At 45.9% G+C, this 23,637-nt stretch overlaps 1 protein-coding gene across 5 annotated transcripts in view; it reads right to left on the bottom strand.

The window, feature by feature from the left end:
* The window catches only part of cemip (cell migration inducing hyaluronidase 1), a 214,942-nt gene that overhangs the window by 142,169 nt on the left and 49,136 nt on the right, over nt 1–23,637 (bottom strand). For all 5 annotated transcript variants that reach the window (XM_032561532.1, XM_032561533.1, XM_032561534.1 and 2 more), the window contains 2 exons: nt 9,472–9,567; nt 3,836–3,957 (listed from right to left, as the gene is read on the bottom strand). In XM_032561532.1, the coding sequence (XP_032417423.1) occupies nt 3,836–3,957; nt 9,472–9,567 (218 nt within the window). The remainder of the gene's footprint in view (nt 1–3,835; nt 3,958–9,471; nt 9,568–23,637) is intronic.

Below are 23,637 nucleotides of genomic sequence, written 5' to 3'. Positions count from 1 at the left end.
GCAGAACAGTTGGAGCTCAGTGAGGTTGGATGGAGAACAGCAGTTTTCATCTCTTAACACAGATTCTCGATTGGATTCAGGTCTTTGACTTGGCCATTATAACACCTTTATTTGTGAACCATTCCATTGTAGATTTTGCTTTATGTTTGGGATCATCGTCTTGTTGGAAGATAAATCTTCCTCCCAGTCTCAGGTCTTTTACGGACTGCAACAGATTTTCTTCCAGAATGGTTCTGTATTTGGCTCCATCCAGCCATCTTCCCATCAATTTTAACCGTCTTCCCTGTCCCTGGTGAAGAAAAGCAGGCCCAGACCATGATGGCTGCATCTCTGATCAGTTTTCTCCTTGTTCCAGATGTAAGTTTAGAGGAACGGCCGGTAGATTTGCAGTGGTCCTTCCATTTCAATATGATCGCTTGCTCTGTGCTCCTTGAGATGTTTAAATCTTGGGAAATCTTTTTGTACCCAAATCCGGCTTTAAACTTCTCCACAACAGTATCTGGGACCTACCTGGCGTGTTCCTTGGTCTTCATGATGCTCTCTGCACTTTAAACACAAACCTGAGACTATCACAGAGTAGGTGCATTTACACGATTATACGATTGATTACACATAGGTGGATACTATTTATGATCATAAGTCATTTAGGACAACATTGTATCATCCAGAGATCCTCACTGAACTTCCGGAGTGAGTTTGCTGTACTGAAAGTAAAGGGGCCGAATAATATTGCACACCCCACTTTGCAGTAGTTTACTTGTTTAAAAAGTTTAAAATATCAAATAAATTTAGTTCCACCTCACGATTGTGTCCCACTTGATTTTTCACAAAATAATAAAGATTTTAGATCTTTATGTTTGAATATCAGGATATAAAGTAAATAAAGACAAATCTTCATTAATGTTATTCAGAAGAAAGAAACAGAGGGAATTATTTCCAATTCAAAAAGGTAGATTGTTTTACATATTTGGGGATTAGGATAGTACCACATACAAATGACATTGTTGCGGTTAACTATAACCCCAAACTCAATTGCTGCCTCTGTGGATAGGTGGAACTACCTGCCCTTGTCACTTATAGCACAAATCAATGTCCTTAAATCCAATATAATGCCCAAACTTCTGTATTTGTTTCAGAACATCCCATTGCCACCCCCTGCCAATTTATTTCCGGTCTTAAAAAACATTTTCACTTTCTGTGGAACAATAGATGACCGAGGTTATGTTTATCACTTTTGTACCTACCGTATGATAGAGGAGGCCTCAGGTGCCTCAATCCACTTTGGTACTATTGGGCAAGAGAGATTTACAGATAAATCTCTTTTGCCTTGGGTGAATACTGAAAATTGTTCTGTACCTCTCCCTCTACCCCAGTATATTTACATCATATGTCCAAAAAATTATTACTGCCGTGGATTTATGTTTACTAGTTGCAAAAAAGAGTCATAGAACTCTCCTGGAAGAGTACCAGTTAACCAAAATTCATTAACTGGATAAATGAAATGTCCACAACATTACCAATGGAAAAGATTACTTACATTATAAAAGGGAAACTATCAATATTTCAAAATTTTTGGGGTCCTCTTATGGAATATATAGTGAGCATGGATATGACGGGTGGGGTGGATAAGGTATAGTTACCGGTGGTCCCCTACAGTGTCCTAAGTTAATCTTCTTTATTTGTATACTTGATTTGTTCACTCTGAATTACATATTCGAGTTTGTATTTTCTGAACTATGTACAATACTAAAATAATTTGGGCTACTTCCTGGAAAATAGAGAAACCGTTGTAATTGTAATTGTTGTTTTTTCTCAGGGTTGTCAGGGGGTTTGGGGTTGGGGCATTGTTTTTCTCTTCTCATACACTCTGTATGTAATAATTGCTGCTCTAAGATATCTCATAATGTCCTGGCTTGCAAGGAAAAACAAGTTGAATGCTGGACAATAATATAACTACCCTTGACTTTTCCTTTGATATGAGAGCACAGTTATGTCATGTATATTATTGAAAGCATTTTTGAAAAACCAATAAAGATAATGTCGGGGGAAAAAAGATTTTAATTTGTGGCTTTATGGCTCTACGTTGAAGATGGTAAGACATAAAGACATACTTTATTTTTTTACTGTCGGCTGCTCTGCAATAGCGCCTCTGCTCCCGACTTCCATACAGAGCTATCGGCTAGTGGTAACGCTCAGCCGCTCCCTCCCGTTTCAAACTCTTCTCATTAATGCAAGAGTTACAGAGCTAAATATAATTAAAATATTGGCTACCTTTGACAGAAAAGTGCTAAGTCTATGAAAGCAATGTAGCCAGTTTTGCTACTTTTGACTTCCAAGGCATAATGTGGCCGTTTATCATGATTTATCAAAAGTAATGAAATAACAAACTATAGTCTGATTTTTACTGTTAATGTATTTCACCCTATTGAGCAATGAAAGTAAATAAAAGGTGTTAAATGTCTATTTCTCTATTTACTTACTGAAGGGATTTGTTATTTGTGCTACAGAGCCACAGCTAGCTTCTCACTACAGCGGCTCTGACGGAGGCTGTGCCGTTTGCAGTGCTGCTGTTGCTCCTCCCACACTTTGGACTAAATCATTGTTTTAACGGTGGTGGGGGTGGACCTAAAAATGTATTCTTATTTTTTTCTTACAAGTATGGCAGATTTATTTTGGTCTTTATTTCTATTGCCTCTTTATATTGATATTGTTTAAATACAAAGGTTTCTTTCATGACTACTTTGGGGAGGGACAATTTTAGACTTTTCCAAGTTTGGGGGGCCAAAGGGGTCCTTCGACCCCCCAGGATTTCCCCCATTGTGTACAAGGAATGTAGTATCATGTGCTTTTCTGAATCATGGCTGCATGAGCAGAACTAGCACCCTGCTTGGACACAACCTGGGGATTGACCACCCTCAGTTGGTGAGGGTTTCTGATGATTTAAGACCTGAAACACCCAATGACCCAATGACAAAACAAACAAAAAATATGTGTGTATGCGTCCATGTGCATGTATAAGCCATACTAAAATGATGACAAATGATAAATAAATCTAAATAATATGAGTTTCAGTTTCTAAGAGCTAAGCAATATTGAACTTATTAAAATTTTTTCATCTGTCCTCATATAGACCACAGCGAGGTCTGGTTTTATATGTCACATTTCCCATACACGTCATTAAATCCTACAGGAGGATCGCTTAGATTTCAACCAAGACTTCACCTCAGTTAGGGTGTTTGGATGACATGAGTATATATGAGAAAAACCAGTCTCCTCACACTGTAAGCTAGTTAACCTTGCAGTGATTCTTTGAATCTGGATTTTCACTAAGTCAAAATTTTTGGTCATGACACTATATGAACAGTTAGTGTGATGTGTGGCTTTCCTTGCAAATCTACTTTGATAGATGCTCAATCTCTCGCCTTTGTGGAAAAGAATAATCTTTTCTAACTATCCTGCTTAATTTCTAAGGGATGGGGACTCTATCCCCATCCTTCAGTCTTTCCCCATGGGGACTGAAGGAAAAATCACAAAAGACCCTAGTTAATCCTAGTTGTTTCTTATCCTTGAATCTCATTGTGACCAGCAATATAAAAAATCCCTCTACTTTCTTGTCTAGCGGTCATACATGTGCTGCAAGAAACACGCTGCTGTCCCTTTAGACTGGGAACTATTATGGAATGTTCTTCTTAGTCGCACAATTAGATATTTAACATCGCACAAAAGTATGAAAAACTGAAGCCAAACTTATTTCATGATGCTTTCCATAATTGTTTTCTTTACTTAGTATCAAATACAAATGCATGAAAATGCAATATGGACAGTCATCATTTACCTGGATGTCCAATGGACTGCTACACAGTTGATCTGGATAAGCTTTGCGCAGGTCAAACAGTATTTCCCAGTCTCCAGATCCCCTTTCATCGTCCCTGTCAAACCAGTCAGTCCACTCTGCCTCTGTAGAACACACACATATCCAAATTTAGTGGCTGAAGTGGCATAGGGTAATCTGGATTAAGACTTTTTCACTTTTTGTGGTCTATGTGTATTGTCAGAAAGAATATGAATCAAAATAAGAGAAATACCTGGTCATTCCTTTTGGAACATGACTAGTGGTCACCGATTTAAATAGTTTATTTTTGGTCTGTTACAGTCTCATTTTTGTAAGTTGGTCAGGATAAAAACACCAGCCAACTGCACAAATATAAATACAGGGATAGGATAGGGATTTACCTATCCTAAAGGAGGGATAGGTATACCTTGGTTTTACTTGTTGCCAATGTAGGACTGAAGGCTGTAAGGTGGGGGCAGGACTTCAAAAAGCAAAGCTCGAAGTGTTGGCACAAAGGCGTTTGCAAGTAGTAAACCAAGAAGAGAAAACAGAAATAAACAAATGTGTTTTCTGTGAAAGATTAAATCACAACATTCAGACATGTCGAAAGTTAATGGAAAAAGTCATAACTAAAAGAGTGAAGTTTGTGAAATCAAAAGGACTAAATTTTGGCTGTCTCAGTTTTGGACACCAATCCAAGAAATGTGAAAAGATTAGTATTTGTAACACCTGTAAGGGAAAACACCCAACATGTTTACATGAAGAAATAGACAGAGTTTAAAAAAAATAAGGACAGTGATAAAGAACAAAGGGAAAATAAAGAGATGAAAGAGACCAAAGAACAAGGTAAAGAAACATCAAGTGAAGCAATCTCAAACCACGTGATCCAAGGTGATAAGAGCAATCTCACAACTACGATTCCAGTTTGGTTATTCACAGCAAGCAATCCAGAACAGGAAATACTAGTATATGCCCTTCTGGACACAGAAAAAAATAGATGTACACTTAAAGCTCTCTACATTGCCATCTAAGGATACTGTTGTTCCAAGTCAAAGGCTCTCAGGGCTACAAATCTGAGGTTTCTACTCTTTAAAAAGAATCCCTCTTCCTATGACATATACTAGAGAGTTTATCCCTACCAATTTAAGCCATATTCCCACATGTTTGTGGGTTTGTAATGTTTTAGTGGATATTTTCACTCCACTCCATCTGTCTACCGCATGCGTGTCCACCTGTTTGGAGCAACCTGGTCAGCAGTCTGTGCAAACTTCGGCCTCAAGTACATTGCAGCACAGGGTCAGCGACAGTTTAGTGAAGCGACAATAAAATTTATTGAAAGAAATTTTTACGTTGACGATGGTTTGATCAATTTTCATTTGGAAAAGGAAGCAATTCATCTGGTGAATGAAGTGAAGCAACTCTGCCACACTGGGAAACTACAACTTCATAAGTTTGTTTCCAACAGTCAACAAGTACTCAAATCACTTCCCAAAGAAGATAACAGCAAAATCTCAAGACCTTTCACTTGGTGAGCAACAGACAGAGCTCTAGGCATTAAGTGGTGTGTTGCCTCTGATCATTTCCAGTTTCGAGTAGTTGTGAAAGAGTACCCACTTTCCAGAAGAGGAGTGGTGTCAACTATAGCCTCCATCTTCGACCCACTTGAACTTGTGGCGCCTTTCATTTTACTCGGCAAGCAAATATTACAGCAGATGTGTCATGACAAGGCAGATTGGGATGCACCGCTCTCAAGTGAACTTGAGCCACAGTGGGAGTCCTGGCTGTCAGATGTCAAGAACCTTGCAGATGTTAAGATCGACCATTGTTACCTTCCTAAGGATTTCAAAAAGGTTCAGAAGTATGAACTCCACTATTTTTCAGATGCAAGTGTTGCAGAATATGGAGTCTGTATCTACCTAAGAGCCATCAGTGAATCAAGACATATCCATTGCACTCTTGTATTCACCAAATCCAGGATAGCACCCACAAAGGTGACTACAGTACCAAGATTGGAACTGTCTGCAGCAGTCGCCGTGGTAAGCATAAACAATATGCTCAAAGTGGAATTAGAGCTGGAAAATGCCGAAGAATTCTTTTGGACAGATTAGCAAGTTATGCTGGGATACATCAGCAATGAAGCAAGACAATTTCACGTTTTTGAAGCGAATCAAATCCAACGCATCTAAGAAAGCACTGTACCAACACAGTGGAAGTACGTTGTGTAGAGGAATATAATTACAGTGAACCCTCGTTTTTCGCGGGGGTTACGTTCCAAAAAGAACCCGCGATAGGCGAAATCCGCGAAGTAGTAACCTTTATTTTTTACAATTATTATACAATGAAATACTCCATAATACATTGAAACCTAAGAACAAAACCTTTTTACAGGCCCAAACATTTGTTTAACAAATAAAAAGTACCGTATAAACATTTTTTTTTACAAATAACTACTGTACTGTAAAATAATAATTTTAATACGAACTGAAGGCGGATTCCAGTGCCCAAATTGTGGAGATCAGCAACCCCCCCACCGCGACCTGAGTCATTGGATTAGAACGGGAGAAAACAAAAAGTATAGTGACTCACGTGTATTTTACTGCTCTTCTGACTGAGCCGCTGCAGCCTGACTCCGCTCTGTAGCGTTTTTTTTCTTCTAAAGCCCGCGGTGCAGGTGTGTTTTTTCGACAGAATAACGTAGTTATCGGTAGTTGTTGTTGCTCTTTTTTCTTCTTGGCAAAAACATTCTTATAAACCGACATGCCACCATCGATTATGTTAAATATGGCAAGCTGTTTTACGTACGTGTACATATTAAACAGCAACGTTGTTGACACACAGGTAGAGAAGAAGCGGAGAGACTATTTAGTCAATCAGAATGCAGAACACAATGCATGATGCAAATCCGCGAAGCAGCAAGACAGCGAAAGGCGAACCGCGAAATAGCGAGGGTTCATTGTATATTAATAGTTCAAAATTATGTTTGGTTGGTTAGCACTAAGATATGTTTTAACCTAAAAGAAATGTATTGTGTCAAATGAACTGGGTTAATCTGACCTAGAAGTCAGAAAGGAATTCAGATTTGGAGAGATGTTTAATAACAATCACTAAAGAGAGGAAATACTTTTTATGGAGTTGTTTTGCAGAGGAAATCTGGCGCCATTAAAGGTCAATTTGACTCAACCTCCTTTCCCTTCCTTGCGTGAGAAGCACAAAGTTGGACCAAAATGTGAGTGGAAAAGACTCTGTTGGACAGATAAGGAACAAATAATTTGACTAATGGTTCTTCTGATATGAAGCAGATGTCAGGTCAAGACGTCTCTAAATTATTCCTGGAGGTCAACTCCTAATTCTTGGAACTTCCAATACACATGCAGTGTAAGACGGAGCCAGAAGAGCTACGTAAATGGAGGAGAGCAGCGCCAATGGTCGAGGCTTCCCAATACACACCAGTAGAGCTGGAACTCTATAAAAAATTTATATCAGAAGTAGAAGTCAAGAGATTTTTGATTTCTGTAACGATGTGTAAGTGATGTTGTGTATCCGAAGATGTGCATTAAAAATCTCTTCACGTTCGACAGGAGTTCCGAGTCTTGTGTAAATCTTTATTTATATATTCTATGAGTTTAGACACCTATAAATTCTACAATAGTTTCTTCAGTTGAAAATCCCGCCAACCATGCGTCTCGTGGTTTAAAAGCCAAAGACCTTGTTTCTTCCAACTGGTAAAGAGGACTAAGTTTTCTCTGGCAAGAAGAGCTACCCAGCAGAGATTAAGGTGGGAGAACTTGGATCAGAAGACCCAAAAGTACGGAAAGTAGTTGCACACCACACGTTGACAAGGATGGATTCTTCGGCGGAACGTTTTGTGAAGTTCTCCAGCTGGTTAAGACTAGTCAAAGTTATTGCAAGACTCATCAGATTTGGGAAAGAGTTTAAGAGAATGCAAAAGAGAGCCAATGAAGCAACTCGGCTGTGAGGTTGTTATGAACCCTCCCTCTGCCAGTCATATGGATGGGGCCTGGGAGAGGCAAATTCACACAATCAGAAGCGTGCTGTCCTCCATCCTAGACCAGTCTTCCTGAACATTTGACAGTTCATCATTACGAACCTATCTCTACGACGTGATGGCCCTAGTAAACAGTCGACCCATCACCCCACACCTACTCAATGATCCCACCAGACCTCAACCACTCACTCCCAATCTTCTTTTAACAATGAAGACATCTGTAATACTACCACCTCCAGGAGACTTTGTACGGCAGAACTTGTACATTCGCAAGAGATGGCGTAGAGTTCAATACTTAGCCAATGAGTTCTGGCACAGATGGAGAAAAGAATATTTGGTGGGCCTACAGTAAAGACAAAAATGGCAGAAAACAAGTAGAAATGCAAAAGTCAATGACATAGTCATCATCAAAGATGAAACGGCACCAAGAAACAACTGGAAACTTGCTAAGGTCAGCAGTTTATCCAAGTGAAGATGGATGTGTGTGCAGTTATTGATCAGTGACTCCGCATTAGATTAAATGTGTGGTAGTTTTAGTTAATTTGTGTTGATCCTCATTAGGTTCAGTTAAGTGTACATTCAAATGTGGTGGGGGGGACTTTTGTTTCATTCCACAGACCATGTGTTGCCCAGGGAAACATTGGTTGGTGCACTTAGAGCACCAAGAGGCATTCAAGCTGAAAAAGCTAATCGTAAGGAATTTAGCTTTATTCTTCTGGAGTCAATGCGGTTAATGAGGTACGGTTTTGTTTATTTGTATCTGTAACGAATAGTGAACTATTTAAAATAAATTGCCCAAATAATGTATATTTATAGACTATTTATTGTAAATTATTCAAAGTGAATTTTCTAAATTAAGAATGTCGCAGATTGTTTATGGATGTTTGTCTGTTTTGATTAGCATTGTTGGTGGTTTTTATTTTATTTTGTTTAATGATATTTACGCTTTGTAATGTTTTGGGGGTTTCTGTATGTACCTCACGGGCTGAGGTAGCTAATGAGGACAGGCCCTATAAAAGCTGGTAGAATCATTGTGCCAATGAATGACTTGAACTGTCAAAACACGAAGAAATCAACACTTAGTGTTCCCCAGTGAAAGCACCGAGGTACATTTTGTTTTGTTGTTTGTATTGTAAGTTTATGTTTTGTATTCTAATATTTGTATATGTTTTAGTTTTCACGGTGATTGAGGTGACTGAAGTGACTGAGGTGACTGTGATGATCAAGGTGGATCTGAATCAAAGAAAAATAAAATGCTAAATTCACCCGTCAAGACTGGCTGTGTAATTCAACTGCTGGGGAGCTGCTACAGTACCTTTTATTTATGTAAATACTCCATTTATTGTGAAATGATTTAGGTTTGTGACACCTTTTTTTGTTGTTCTGACGGCATATTTTGGGGACGTTGTAAGACGTGTCCACAATAAATGGCTGTTGATAACAAGAACTGAGTTAAGCCTTGATTAAACTCGAGAGGAGTAACACAATTTACTGAAAACAACACAGAACGTCACTGTAACATAATTCATGCCATTGTTAATCTGAGTCTGTATTCATTTTAAGGACAAGATAATTTGTGTTTTATGTATTTATTTAGTAAGCAAGCGTCAGTTAGCTGAAGGGGAGAATTCACCTTGTGCCCACAGGCTGTTGCTGGTGATGGTAAAGTACTCTCCAGAACTTGACTGGAATTGAAAAGCGCTCTGTGCCTTTGATGATTCTTTAGTTCCTAGAAAAACATAAAATAATTGTTTGTTATGGTACATCAGTTGTTTTCTTTTGTAGAAACATAACCAAAAAGTTTACACGTACACTGTTTGCTTGTTGATTAATGAAACAAATGTTGCTGGGCTCAGGCACAGATGACATCCGGAGTTGTCTTTGCGAATAAAAGAAGTTTTATTTACCTTAATACAAAAACTCAGCTTGTCACACTCAGTGCCTAACGCTCCTCAGCAGAACAAAAACAATGCACTGCCTCGCAAAAAGGCACATTCGAAGAACACACGTAAAAAGTCACATTCAATGACATATAGGAAATATGAGTGTCAAAGATTAAGGTAGGAGACACACACAATCAAGTTCTGAAGGAATGAACAAGCTAATTTATTATAATAAACAAAACAAATTGGGTGGGGTACCTGTGAACTATAATACACATGAACAGTAAAATAAATAAACTAATAAATTCGGTCTCTCACACAAAGATTACTGCATAAAAAAACAATAATTACCAGAGACAATTCACTGTCACAGAAAACTGTAGCTAAACCTCTATTGATGTGCCTCTTTGTGGCTACTTCCAACTTTCTTACCAAAAAACAAATGGAATTAGTTCCAGGGGCGTGTGGTACGTATCGAGTCCGATGCTGTTGTTCGGGGGGGCACAGCAGTACTCCGATGTTGTTTTGTTACTCATTCTGCTGCAAATTGGCTCAATTTTGACGCGCAAGACGTAACTGGTAAAATCCGGTTTAGGATTTGCAAAATAAAACATCCGGAAGTAGTTCATTATTTCTTGCGCGGCCCGGTACCAATTGGTCCGGTCCGCGGCCCGGTGGTTGGGGACCACTGTTCTAGACTATAGCTTCTGAGTTTACTGGCTGTTCCTCCACAAAATGTACCAATAAAAGGAGCAGAAAAAAGTGGGATTTTCGACAGCTCTGGACACCTAGCGCTGTTGTGCGCTTAGAGATTGAGGGCTATTGGCAAGAGTTTTTTGTCAGAATGGGAAATTGTAGCGAACTGCAAAGAATTGTCAAAAACTGTGTGTTGCCCTATCACCCCTCTCCCCTTGGGCCTAGGAGAGGCTTTCATATTTACAAGAAGTTGCTGGGAGAGATTGATCTGCAGCTGTTCATGTTTGTCTGTTCTGTGTTCACAGCTGATGGAGGAAGGCAGAGAGTACTGGCAGCAGAGGAGATGGCATTCTGGGATGATGGCACCTACGAGCGGGTGTCAGGACGGACTGCAAGTACACCTCGCTGCAGCAAACAAAAAGGGGCGGGGACGGACCACTGTCAGTCTCATGCATTATTTGGAAACGGGACCTTTGCACTCCAGAAATGAAGGGGGTGTTATTTCCTATATTATTCGCAGTCTCCAGTTTTTTTTTCTTTTGAAATCTGTGATACATCTTCATCTTTAGGAAGTAGTTTAACTCTCAGCATGTATTTGAACTTCTCTCTTTTATTTACTTCAGCGCAGTTCACAGTTTTTAACAAATTCCATAGCTTTCGGTGTACTTCTAAATCTGCTCCTTAGACGCATCTTTTTGGGCCTGCTACTGCCTCAAGTGACGTGGGGGTGGTAATACAATTTAGTAATTACATTACTAAATCATAATAGCAGAAAGTTTTTATTATTTATTAGAATTCTGGCATTACTGGAACCGTAAAAAATAAATTCTCTAATGAAACACCATTTTTTATTTTCTTAACAATGTATTTATTACTCCTCCATGGGCTGCCACCTTATCGTGGTGGAGGGGTTTGAGTGTCCCAATGATCCTAGGAGCTATGCTGTCTGGGGCTTCATGCCCCTGGTAGGGTCACCCAAGGCAGACAGGTCCTAGGTGAGGGACCAGACAAAGAGCAGCCCGAAGACCCCAATGATGAAGGAAAACTTTGGACTTGGTGTTCCCTCGCCCGGACGCGGGTCACCGGGGCCCCACTCTGGAGCCAGGCCTGGAGGGGGGGCACGATGGCGAGCGTCTGGTGGCCGGGCTTTTACCCATGGAGCCCGGCCGGGCTCAGCCCGAAGAGGAAACATGGGCCCCCCCTCCCATGGGCCCACCACCCGTGGGAGGGGCCAAAGGGGTCGGGTGCAGTGTGGGATGGGTGGCAGCAGAGGGAGGGGACCCTGGCGGTCCGATCCTCGGTTGCAGAAACTGGCTCTTGGGACGTGGAATGTCACCTCTCTGGTGGGGAAGGAGCCGGAGCTAGTGCGTGAGGTCGAGAGGTTCCGGCTAGAAATAGTCGGTCTCACCTCGACGCACGGCTCTGGTTCTGGAACCAGTCTCCTTGAGAGGGGCTGGACATACTTCCACTCTGGAGTTGCCCAAGGTGAGAGGCGTCGGGCAGGAGTGGGCATACTTGTTGCTCCCCATCTCGGCGCCTGTACGTTGGGGTTTACCCCGGTGAACGAGAGGGTAGCATCCCTCCGCCTACGGGTGGGGGGACGGGTTCTGACTGTCGTTTGTGCTTACGGGCCGAACGACAGTTCAGATTACCCACCCTTTTTGGAGTCCTTAGAGGGGGTACTGGAGAGTGCTCCTCCTGGGGACTCCCTTGTTCTGCTGGGGGACTTCAACGCTCACGTGGGCAATGACAGTGAGACCTGGAGGGGCGTGGTTGGGAGGAACGGCCCGCCCGACCTGAACTCGAGCGGTGTTCTGTTGCTGGACTTCTGTGCTCGCCATGGATTGTCCATAACGAACACCATGTTCAAGTATAAGGGTGTCCATATGTGCACTTGGCACCAGGACACCCTAGGCCGCAGTTCGATGATCGACTTTGTCATCGTTTCATCGGATCTGCGGCCGTATGTCTTGGACACTCGGGTGAAGAGAGGTGCGGAGCTGTCCACTGACCACTACCTGGTGGTGAGTTGGCTCCGGTGGTGGGGGCGAAAGCCGGTCAGACCTGGCAGGCCCAAACGTGTTGTGAGGGTCTGCTGGGAACGTCTGGCGGAATCCCCTGTGAGACGGAGCTTTAACTCCCATCTCCGGCAAAACTTCGAACACGTCCCGGGGGAGGTGGGGGACATGGAGTCTGAGTGGACCGTGTTCCGTGCCTCCATTGTCGAGGCGGCCGATCGGAGCTGTGGCCGCAAGGTTGTCGGTGCCTGTCGCGGCGGCAACCCTCGAACCCGCTGGTGGACACCTTCGGTGAGGGATGCCGTCAGGCTGAAGAAGGAGTCCTATCGGGCCTTTTTGGCCTGTGGGACTCCGGAAGCAGCTGATGGGTACCGGCGGGCGAAGCGGCATGCGGCTCGGGCGGTTGCTGAGGCAAAAACTCGGGCGTGGGAGGAGTTTGGAGAGGCCATGGAGAAAGACTTCCGTACGGCTTCGAGGCGATTCTGGTCCACCATCCGGCGTCTCAGGGGGGGGAAGCGGTGCAGCACCAACACTGTTTATAGTGGGGATGGTGTGCTGCTGACCTCTACTCGGGACGTTGTGGGCCGGTGGGCAGAGTACTTCGAAGACCTCCTCAATCCCACCAACATGCCTTCCACTGAGGAAGCGGAGCCTGGGGACTCTGGGTTGGGCTCTCCAATCTCTGGGGGCGAGGTCGCCGAGGTGGTTAAAAAGCTCCTCGGTGGCAAGGCTCTGGCGGTGGATGAGATCCGCCCGGGGTTCCTTAAGGCTCTGGATGTTGTAGGGTTGTGTTGGTTGACGCGACTCTGCAATGTCGCATGGACATCAGGGGCAGTTCCCCTGGATTGGCAGACTGGGGTGGTGGTCCCCCTGTTCAAAAAGGGGGACCGGAGGGTGTGCTCCAATTATAGAGGGGTCACACTCTTAAGCCTCCCTGGCAAGGTCTATTCAGGGGTCCTGGAGAGGAGGGTCCGTCGGATAGTCGAACCTCGGATACAGGAAGAGCAGTGTGGTTTTCGTCCTGGTCGTGGAATGCTGGACCAGCTCTACACCCTCGGCAGGGTCCTGGAGGGTGCATGGGAGTTCGCCCAACCAGTCTACATGTGTTTTGTGGACTTGGAGAAGGCGTTCGACCGTGTCCCTCGGGGAGCCCTGTGGGGGGTTCTCCGGGAGTATGGGGTACCGGGCCCTTTGATACGGGCTGTCAGGTCCCTGTATGACCGGTGTCAGAGTCTGGTCCACATTGCCGGCAGTAAGTCGGGCTCGTTTCCGGTGAGAGTTGGACTCCGCCAGGGCTGCCCTTTGTCACCGATTCTGTTCATCACTTTCATGGACAGAATTTCTAGGCGCAGCCAAGGTGTTGAGGGGATCCGATTTGGTGGCCTTAGGATCTCATCTCTGCTTTTCGCAGACGATGTGGTCCTTTTGGCTTCATCAGATCGTGATCTGCAGCTCTCGCTGGAGCGGTTCGCAGCCGAGTGTGAAGCGGCCGGGATGGGGATCAGTGCCTCCAAATCCGAGGCCATGGTCTTGAGCCGGAAAAGGGTAGAGTGCCTTCTCCGGGTCAGGGGGGGTGTCCTGCCCCAAGTGGAGGAGTTTAAGTATCTCGGGATCTTGTTCACGAATGGGGGAAGAAGGGAGCGGGAGATCGACAGGCGGATTGGCGCAGCGTCTGCTGTCAAGCGGGCGCTGTACCGGTCCGTCGTGGTGAAGAGAGAGCTGAGCCAAAAAGCGAAGCTCTCGATTTACCGGTCGATCTACGTTCCCACCCTCATCTATGGTCATGAGCTTTGGGTCATGACCGAAAGAACGAGATCGCGGATACAAGCGGCCGAAATGGGTTTTCTCCGTAGGGTGGCTGGGCTCTCCCTTAGAGATAGGGTGAGAAGCTCAGTCATCCGGGAGGGACTCAGAGTAGAGCCGCTGCTCCTTCACATCGAGAGGAGCCAGTTGAGGTGGCTCGGGCATCTGGTCAGGATGCCTCCTGGACGCCTCCCTGGTGAGGTGTTCCGGGCACGTCCCACCGGGAGGAGGCCCCGGGGAAGACCCAGGACACGCTGGAGGGACTATGTCTCTCGGCTGGCCTGGGAACGCCTCGGGATTCCCCCGGAGGAGCTAGAAGAAGTGGCTGGGGAGAGGGAAGTCTGGGCCTCCCTTCTGAAGCTGCTACCCCCGCGACCCGACCTCGGATAAGCGGAAGAAGATGGATGGATGGATGGATGGATGGATGTATTTATTACATGAATTAAATGACAAACAAGACCTTTATACATTATACATAATATATCTTCATCAATTATAGGGAGAAAAAAAGAAATTGTAAAATACCATTTATAATGTATACATAAGAAACTTAATTGAGCAAAAGTCGGTAACGAACAAATTAATTAGGTTCACAAAAGAATACCAAATCTGGTTGTTACAACCAGGGTTGTTATACAGGTACAAGATAAAATTCACATTTTGCTTTTATGATGCCATGTTATTCTGAGAGACTGTTTGTTCATAGAGTCTTATGTACAGGAAAATTTAAGATGAAACTATTTAAATCAAGGTGGACATTTTCCTTCGACTCTAAAACAATAAAATAACTTATTCATAGAATAACGATAGAACGCCCACTTCGAGGATCCTAACATCTCCCTCAGCACCAAACTAATATCACCACCTGGTGACACAGCTCTCTGTGTGACCACAGCAGATGTGAAGAAGTGCTTCCGGGAAATCAACCCCCGTAAGGCTGCAGGCCCCGACAACATCCCAGGGCGAGTTCTGAGGGACTGTGCACATCAGCTGTCTGTGAGGTGTTGGCGGACATCTTCAACACCTCACTGCCACTGTCATCTGTGCCCACCTGCTTAAAGACCGCCACTATTGTCCCCGTCCCCAAATGCTCCAAAGTGACAAGCCTGAATGACTATCGGCTTATAGCCTTAACATCAGTAGTCATGAAGTGCTTTGAGAGGCAAGTCATGAACCACATCAAGGACTCCATCGATGTCACTGTGGACCCCTCAGTATGTCTATAGGAAGAACAGCTCCACTACTGATGCCATCTCATCGTTGGTCCACACCGCCCTCACCCAAATAGACTCTCTCTTACATCCGTCTTCTCTTTCCGTATTTCTCCTTGACCTTCAACACCATCATCCCACAGACCCTGGTGCAGAAGCTCTTCTCCCTTGGACTGAGTTCCACACTGGGGAACTGCATTCTGGACTTCCTGAAGCAACAGACCTCAGAGTGTCAGGATCCACAACAGCATCTCCTCCTCCATCACCCTCAGCACTGGCTCGCCGCATGGCTGCATGCTGAGCCTCCTCCTCTTCACTCTGCTGACATATGACTGCTCGGCAAGGCACCTCAGCTGTCTTATAGTGAAGTTTGTTGATGACAGAGCATCAATAGTAGTGGGACTCATCACAAACAGTGATGAGTCCAATTACAGAGCGGAGGTGGAATACCTGGTGCAGTGGTGCAGAGAAAATAACCTCTGCATCAATGTATTGATGTATTGACCAAGGAGATGATGGTGAATTTCAGAAGGGGCAAGGATCCTCTTCAGCCCCTGTACGTCAGAGGAGCAGCTTTGGTCTCCAGATACAGGTACCTTAATTTGCATACTAACTATTTAGTATGCAACACCTCCCGTCTAGTCAGGAAGGCCCACCAGCGTCTCTACTTCCTCAGGAAGCTGCAGAGCTGGACTTGGGAACTCAGTCCTGAGGAGCTTCAATCGCTGTATGGTGGAGAGCGTTCTCTGTCTGCATCACCATGTGATACAGCAACTGCACTGCCGCTAAGAGGACGGCTCTGCAGAGGGTGGTCAAGGCTGCACAAAGGATTGTGGGGAGCAACCTTTAGATCTTTTGATCTGGGACCCAAGTACAAATTTAGTACCACAAACTATCAAGGTGTTATGACAGTAAAAAACCTTGAATCCTTGAACCATATCAACAATTTGTGCATCGGGTAATACACTGAGCATACTACAGGTAAATGTTAATTAATTTGGTTAAGAATAATTATTGTATTATCAATAAATGACTTCTAATTGATATTCTTAGTTGCCAAAGGAACACAATAACGCCTTTATCAGCTCAGAGGTTCAAACTGATGAAAAATTAGAATGGATGGCATCTACTAAAATATTCCTCGCATTTTCCATGTTCTTTCAGCAAACAGTTGAGACAGGGTTGTTTTTGGTTTCACCACTATTTACCTGCTACTTTACCCGCCATTGAAATTATTCGTAAAAGTTTGTCTGTTAATCTGCAGCTCATGTGACCAAACCAGATGAGATGAACAGTTAAAACACTCAACATTGTCTTGTACACAACCTCTAGTTGGATAACCCCAAGATCACTGGGTTTTCTTAAAAGATAGTCTCTGGGAACAGTTCTTCAAAATATAGTCAGTGTTTTCAGCAAATTTGAGCTGACTGTCCAGGAATGACCCGAGGTATTTAAAATTAGCCAAAGTTTCAACAGGTTAGCCATCGAGTGAAACTGGATGTCATGATGGATTTACTATTTTCAGACCCACATGCAGAACACAATACAGGAGAGGTATGTACGGTAATTGGTTTATTGTGAAACGGCAAGTAAAGGGTGTAGAAGCTCGGGTCTGGTCCAGGGAGGAAACGGGTTCACGGAGCGATCGGCTCTCTAAAGAGGCAGAGCAGAATGGTGAGGTCAGGGTTGTCGGAAACGGGAGAGTCACAGAATAAACGGAGCTTACTTGTGGTTCGATGGTGTGAGATCCAGGAGGGTTCACTGGGAGGTTCGGGGTCTTTGTCTTTTAAGTGGTCCAGGTGGTACGGTGCCTGACGGCTGGTGTCCAGGAAGGAAACGGGGAAATGCGTCGGAGGGCGGACAGGTAGGCTCGGGCTTGGCGGGGACAAAGGAGCGATGCAACTGCCAGTCGTGGAATCCGGGGGGGAACTTGTAATCAGACTGAGGAGGTGAGTCTGGGAGCTCGGGCAACCAGTGGGTAGGACCCACGGCGTCACGAGGGGAATCTCGATCAGAGATGCAGACAGGATCCGTAAGGGCTTCTCCGGAGGGAAAAACCTGAAGGCAGAAAACAACAGGAAAAAATCACTGGGGAATTAAGGTCAACGAGAATTCAGATCAACGAGGAAGGATAAGAGGCTAGTTCTAGGAGGCTCAGAGGTACCGTTTCTGGCTAACACTCGGGCGCTGAAGGACTGGCAGGAGCCTCCTTTAGTACACGCTGCTGATGAGTTGATCAGGTTCAGGTGTGCTTGATGGCGGTCTACACACACACTCCCGTCGGGTGAGTATGGCGCCATCTGTCGTGAAAGGTGAGTGTATGCACAGAAAAACCCACAAAAGAACCAAAGGAACCCCGAACCACAACAGTACCCCCCCCTTAACGGCCGCCACCTGGCGGCCTCGAAGAACCGGACGTCAGTGAGGAACGGTAGTCGGTGATGAGGGATGGATCCAAAATAAAAGAACCCGGGACCCAAGAACGCTCCTCCGGACCGTAGCCCTCCCAGTCGACGAGGTACTGCCAGCCGCGACCTCGCCGACGGGAGTCCACGATCCGGTGGACGGAATAAGCAGGGTGGCCATCAACGTCACGGGGGGGAGGAGGGGCGTCGGCTGGAGGGCAGAGCGGGCTGGTCCGGACGGGTTTAATGTGGGACACATGGAAGGTGGGATGGACGCGGAGGGAAGTGGGCAAACGGAGACGGACAGCGGATGGACTGATGACGGCTTCTATAGTAAAAGGACCAATATAACGAGGAGCTAATTTTTTAGACATAGATTTGAGGGGAATGTCTCGGGAGGACAACCAAACCTGTTGACCGGGTGTGTAGGTGGGAGCAGGAATCCTCCTGCGGTCAGCCTGGCGTTTAATCTGTTCGACAGTGCGGTTGAGATTGTCTATAGTAGCCTTCCAAACCCTCTGACAGCGACGGATGTGGTGACGGACGGAGGTGACAGAAATATTCTCTTCCTTGGCTGAGAGTAGAGGTGGTTGATAGCCGAGGGATGCTTCGAATGGGGACAGACCTGTAGCAGCGGAAACATGGCTGTTATGGGCATACTCCACCCAAGGGAGATATTGAGACCAGTCAGAGGGGTTGGAGGATGAAAAACAACGAAGGGTGGTTTCCAGATCCTGATTGAGACGTTCTGTTTGGCCATTGGACTGCGGATGAAAACCAGATGTGAGTGAAACATTGGCGTGTAATGCTGAACAAAAATTCTTCCAAACCTGGGAGATGAATTGTGGTCCTCGATCCGATAGGATGTTCTGCGGGATGCCATGAAGCCGGAAAACGTGTTTGACCAGAAGTTGTGCTGTTTGGAAGGCCGTGGGTAATTTACGGAGGGGAACGAAATGGCAAGCTTTGGAGAAGCGGTCAACAATGGAGAGGATGGTGGTCATGCCTTTGGAGGGTGGCAACCCGGTGACGAAGTCTATCGATATGTGGGACCATGGGCGCTTTGGAATAGGAAGTGGCTGAAGGAGACCAGCCGGGGGTTGATGGGATGTCTTATTACGGGAACAGACGGTGCAGGCTCGAACATAATCCCGGACATCTTTGTGAACGGACGGCCACCAGAACCTTCGGTTGACTAGGGCGACGGTGCGACTGATGCCGGGATGACCAGAAAACTTTGATGCGTGAATCCACTGAAGAAAACGGGCCCGGGCGGAGGAAGGAACGAAGGTCTTATTGGGTGGACAGGAATCAGGAGCTGGGTCGGACAGTTGTGCTTGTTTTATAATGTCTTCTATTTCCCAGGTTATTGCTGCAACTGTGCAGCTGGGAGGGAGGATGGTGGCTGGAACCTTCTCAAAGTCATCAGATGAGTAGAGACGGGAAAGGGCATCAGGTTTTATGTTGCGAGATCCTGGGCGATATGAAATGGAGAGGTTGAACCGGGAGAAGAATAACGACCAGCGTGATTGTCGTGGATCTAGCCGTCTCGCGGAACGTAGGTAGGACAAATTCTTGTGGTCGGTCCAAACCAAGACTGGAAGCTCTGCCCCCTCCAGCCAGTGTCTCCACTCCTCCAGGGCCAACTTTATGGCTAGTAGTTCCCGGTCCCCCACATCATAGTTCCTTTCAGGTGGTGTTAATCTGCGTGAAAAAAAGGCACAGGGGTGAGTTTTATTGTCTTGGGGTGATATCTGAGACAATACTGCTCCAACTCCGGAATCAGACGCATCCACTTCTACGATGAACTGCCTAGAGGGGTCCGGTTGAATGAGGATGGGTGCGGTGGCAAAGAGGTTCTTGAGACGAGAGAAGGCAGCCAGTCTCCGGGGTCCAACTGAAAGGAATCTTGGTAGAGGTTAGAGCGGTAAGAGGTAAGGCTGTCTGACTGTAATTGCGGATAAAACGACGGTAAAAATTGGCAAATCCGAGGAAACGTTGTAGCTGTTTGCGGGTCTCTGGTCTTGGCCACTCCAGGACCGCCCGAATCTTTTCCTCCGTCGGCCTTACCTGTCCGCCCCCAAGAATGAAACCCAGAAATGACACAGACGACTTGTGGAATTCACACTTTTCTGCCTTGACATATAGCTTGTTTTCTAAAAGTCTCTGCAAAACCAGACGGACGTGATGCTTGTGTTCATCTAAGGATTTAGAGTAAATCAGAATGTCATCGAGATAAACGAATACAAAAATGTTTAGGAAGTCTCTTAAAACATCGTTTATCAGAGCTTGGAAAAAGGCAGGAGCATTCGACAATCCAAACGGCATAACAAGATACTCAAACTGCCCAATGGGTGTTTTAAATGCTGTCTTCCATTCGTCTCCCTTACGAATGCGCAGAAGGTGGTAAGCATTTCTTAAGTCCAGCTTGGAGAAAACTGTTGCTCCATGGACTGGTTCGAAAGCTGATGACAGCAGCGGAAGGGGATATTTGTTTTTAACTGTAATATTATTTAGTCCCCTGTAGTCAATGCATGGTCTCAATGAGCCATCTTTTTTCCCTACGAAGAAAAACCCTGCTCCCAGGGGTGACGAAGATGGGCGGATTATGCCCGCGGCTAACGACTCTTTAATGTATTTTTCCATGGTTTCTCTTTCAGGACGGGCACCGGGTAAGAGATCTATGGAGCAATCGTACGGACGAGAAGGAGGTAGAGAGAGAGCCTTGGACTTACTGAAAACGGGAGTGAGATCATGGTATTCTGGAGGAATGATGGACAGGTCGACTGGATCAGCCTCCTGCGGCTCAGCCGGCGGAGGACCTGGGGGAACAGCTGAGCGGAGACATGATGAGTGACATGACGTGGACCAAGATTCTACACGCCTGTCTGACCAGTGAATTTGTGGGTTGTGTTGTTGCAACCATCGAAACCCAAGGATTATAGGCGAGTTGGATGTGGGAAACACGAAAAATGAAATGAACTCACTGTGATTACCGGAGATTATGAGGTGAAGCGGTTTGGTTTGGTGGGAGATCTGTGGAAGAGTCTTCCCATCTAGGGCAGTAACTCGCAATGGAACAGACAAAGGTTCGGTTTCTATGGCCATTTGTTTAACCAAGGACTCGTCTATGAGGTTCTGTTTGCAGCCAGAGTCAACAAGGGCAGACAACGGGACGGAATGATTGTGATAAATTATTGTGGCAGGTAATAATAATCGAGGAGAGTCTTTGCTTAACAAATGGTCCGCCAACCTCCTCGTTTCTAAAAGCGGACCTGGGGGTTTAAACGGACAGGGCACTGAGCGAGAAAATGACCAGGGGAACCACAATAAATGCATAGGCGGGCTGATATGCGTCGTTGCCGCTCCTCAGGAGTTAGCCGAGTCCGCCCCACCTGCATGGGTTCGGGCTCCTGGGGAGCTCGGGGAGGAGAGACCCCCGGAGTGAGAGTCAAACCCCCCAACTGTTTCGCTGGCAGATTTCTCCGGCTCCTTTCTCTAGCGCGAGACCGGATTCTAATGTCAAGACGAATAGTTAAATCTATCAACTCTTCTAACGTTTTTGGTTCGTCTAGTGTAGCTAGTTCGTCTTTTAATGATTCGTTCAGGGCATTAAAGTATGCACTCTTTAATGCCGCGGCATTCCAGCCAGTCGCTGCAGCTTTAATGCGGAAATCCACCGCAAAGTCAGCGACGGTTCGGTGACCCTGCTTAATGTTCCATAATTCACGGGAATTAAAGGATTTGTCAGAATCGTGGCTGAAAACTTGTCTGAACTCCTTTAAAAAATCTTCAAACGAGCACCCATACTGAGCTGGATTCGGGAAACGGGCTTCTGCCCATAATAACGCTCGTCCAGACAACAAAGACAGAACGTACGCAATCTTTGCGCCGTCTTGGGAGAAACTTTGTGGGGCATGGTTAAAGATGATTGAGCATTGAAGCAGAAATCCATTACATTTACTTATATCACCTGAGAATCTCTCCGGAGTTGGAGGACGGATGTCGGAAAACGTAGGCTGGATTGCGGGGACCGGAGCTGGATCGGGTGCGGGAGCTGGGGTCGGAGCCCGAGGAGTGGAACCCTGGAGAAAATGTGCTAATTCGGTTAATCGTTGATTAGTCTCTGCTTGCTGTCTGCTTAGTTCTCTTAATACGGTTTCGTGTGTTTGCAGAAGTGACTGTTGGTCGGACAATGTTCTCCGTATTGCGTCTGCTGGACTGAGTGTTTGGCCCGAGTGTTCTGTCATGATGGATTTACTATTTTCAGACCCACATGCAGAACACAATACAGGAGAGGTATGTACGGTAATTGGTTTATTGTGAAACGGCAAGTAAAGGGTGTAGAAGCTCGGGTCTGGTCCAGGGAGGAAACGGGTTCACGGAGCGATCGGCTCTCTAAAGAGGCAGAGCAGAATGGTGAGTTCAGGGTTGTCGGAAACGGGAGAGTCACAGAATAAACGGAGCTTACTTGTGGTTCGATGGTGTGAGATCCAGGAGGGTTCACTGGGAGGTTCGGGGTCTTTGTCTTTTAAGTGGTCCAGGTGGTACGGTGCCTGACGGCTGGTGTCCAGGAAGGAAACGGGGAAATGCGTCGGAGGGCGGACACGTAGGCTCGGGCTTGGCGGGGACAAAGGAGCGATGCAACTGCCAGTCGTGGAATCCGGGGGGGAACTTGTAATCAGACTGAGGAGGTGAGTCTGGGAGCTCGGGCAACCAGTGGGTAGGACCCACGGCGTCACGAGGGGAATCTCGATCAGAGATGCAGACAGGATCCGTAAGGGCTTCTCCGGAGGGAAAAACCTGAAGGCAGAAAACAACAGGAAAAAATCACTGGGGAATTAAGGTCAACGAGAATTCAGATCAACGAGGAAGGATAAGAGGCTAGTTCTAGGAGGCTCAGAGGTACCGTTTCTGGCTAACACTCGGGCGCTGAAGGACTGGCAGGAGCCTCCTTTAGTACACGCTGCTGATGAGTTGATCAGGTTCAGGTGTGCTTGATGGCGGTCTACACACACACTCCCGTCGGGTGAGTATGGCGCCATCTGTCGTGAAAGGTGAGTGTATGCACAGAAAAACCCACAAAAGAACCAAAGGAACCCCGAACCACAACACTGTTACTGCCTGCCAGTGTCAGGGAGGTGGCAGAGTGAGCAGGTGGAGGGGGTGAGATGATCCAGGAGAGTAGGTAGGCCAGACCCAACTTGACAAACAAACAGACACTCACTGACACACCCCTTCTTACTCTCATAAGCACACACACAGACACCCACACTCAAAGTTGAGACACACAACAATGGATGCCGTACATACACTCACCCTCCCTATACACACACTATATTCCCAGGTCCATGTAACGATAGCCAACGGGTGCAACTAGCTCCGGGACTCAGGAGGTGGTCCCCTTCAGTCCAGCTTGGAGACAAGTAGACAGCCCAAGATCCTGTTTTAGCAGAACAACCAATCAGGCCAGATAACGGCCGGGCACCATCTGAACGACACTTGTCCCATTTGGAGATGAGGCCAGAAAAACCCAGCAAAACAAAGCCGCAACAGGACAAAACAGTCCCAAACCCAACACTATAAACTTCCGATCTCCAACATCAATTTAGCTCAATAGAGCTCATAGATTCTAAACTCACACCCCTGAACACAGACGTTCTGAATCTCCGCCAAAAGGGGCACAATGCTGCAAGAAAGCTCCAAACCTGAAAAGCCAATGATGACCCACCTTCATAGAAGGTCAACAGCCCTCACCATGCCCCAGTTGGTGAAGGCATGGT

The sequence above is a fragment of the Xiphophorus hellerii genome, chromosome 4 (genome assembly GCF_003331165.1).
Source record: "Xiphophorus hellerii strain 12219 chromosome 4, Xiphophorus_hellerii-4.1, whole genome shotgun sequence".
Taxonomy (NCBI): Eukaryota; Metazoa; Chordata; class Actinopteri; order Cyprinodontiformes; family Poeciliidae; genus Xiphophorus; species Xiphophorus hellerii.
Note: the sequence above shows the minus strand (reverse complement) of the source record. Positions and strands in the feature narration are given on the sequence as shown.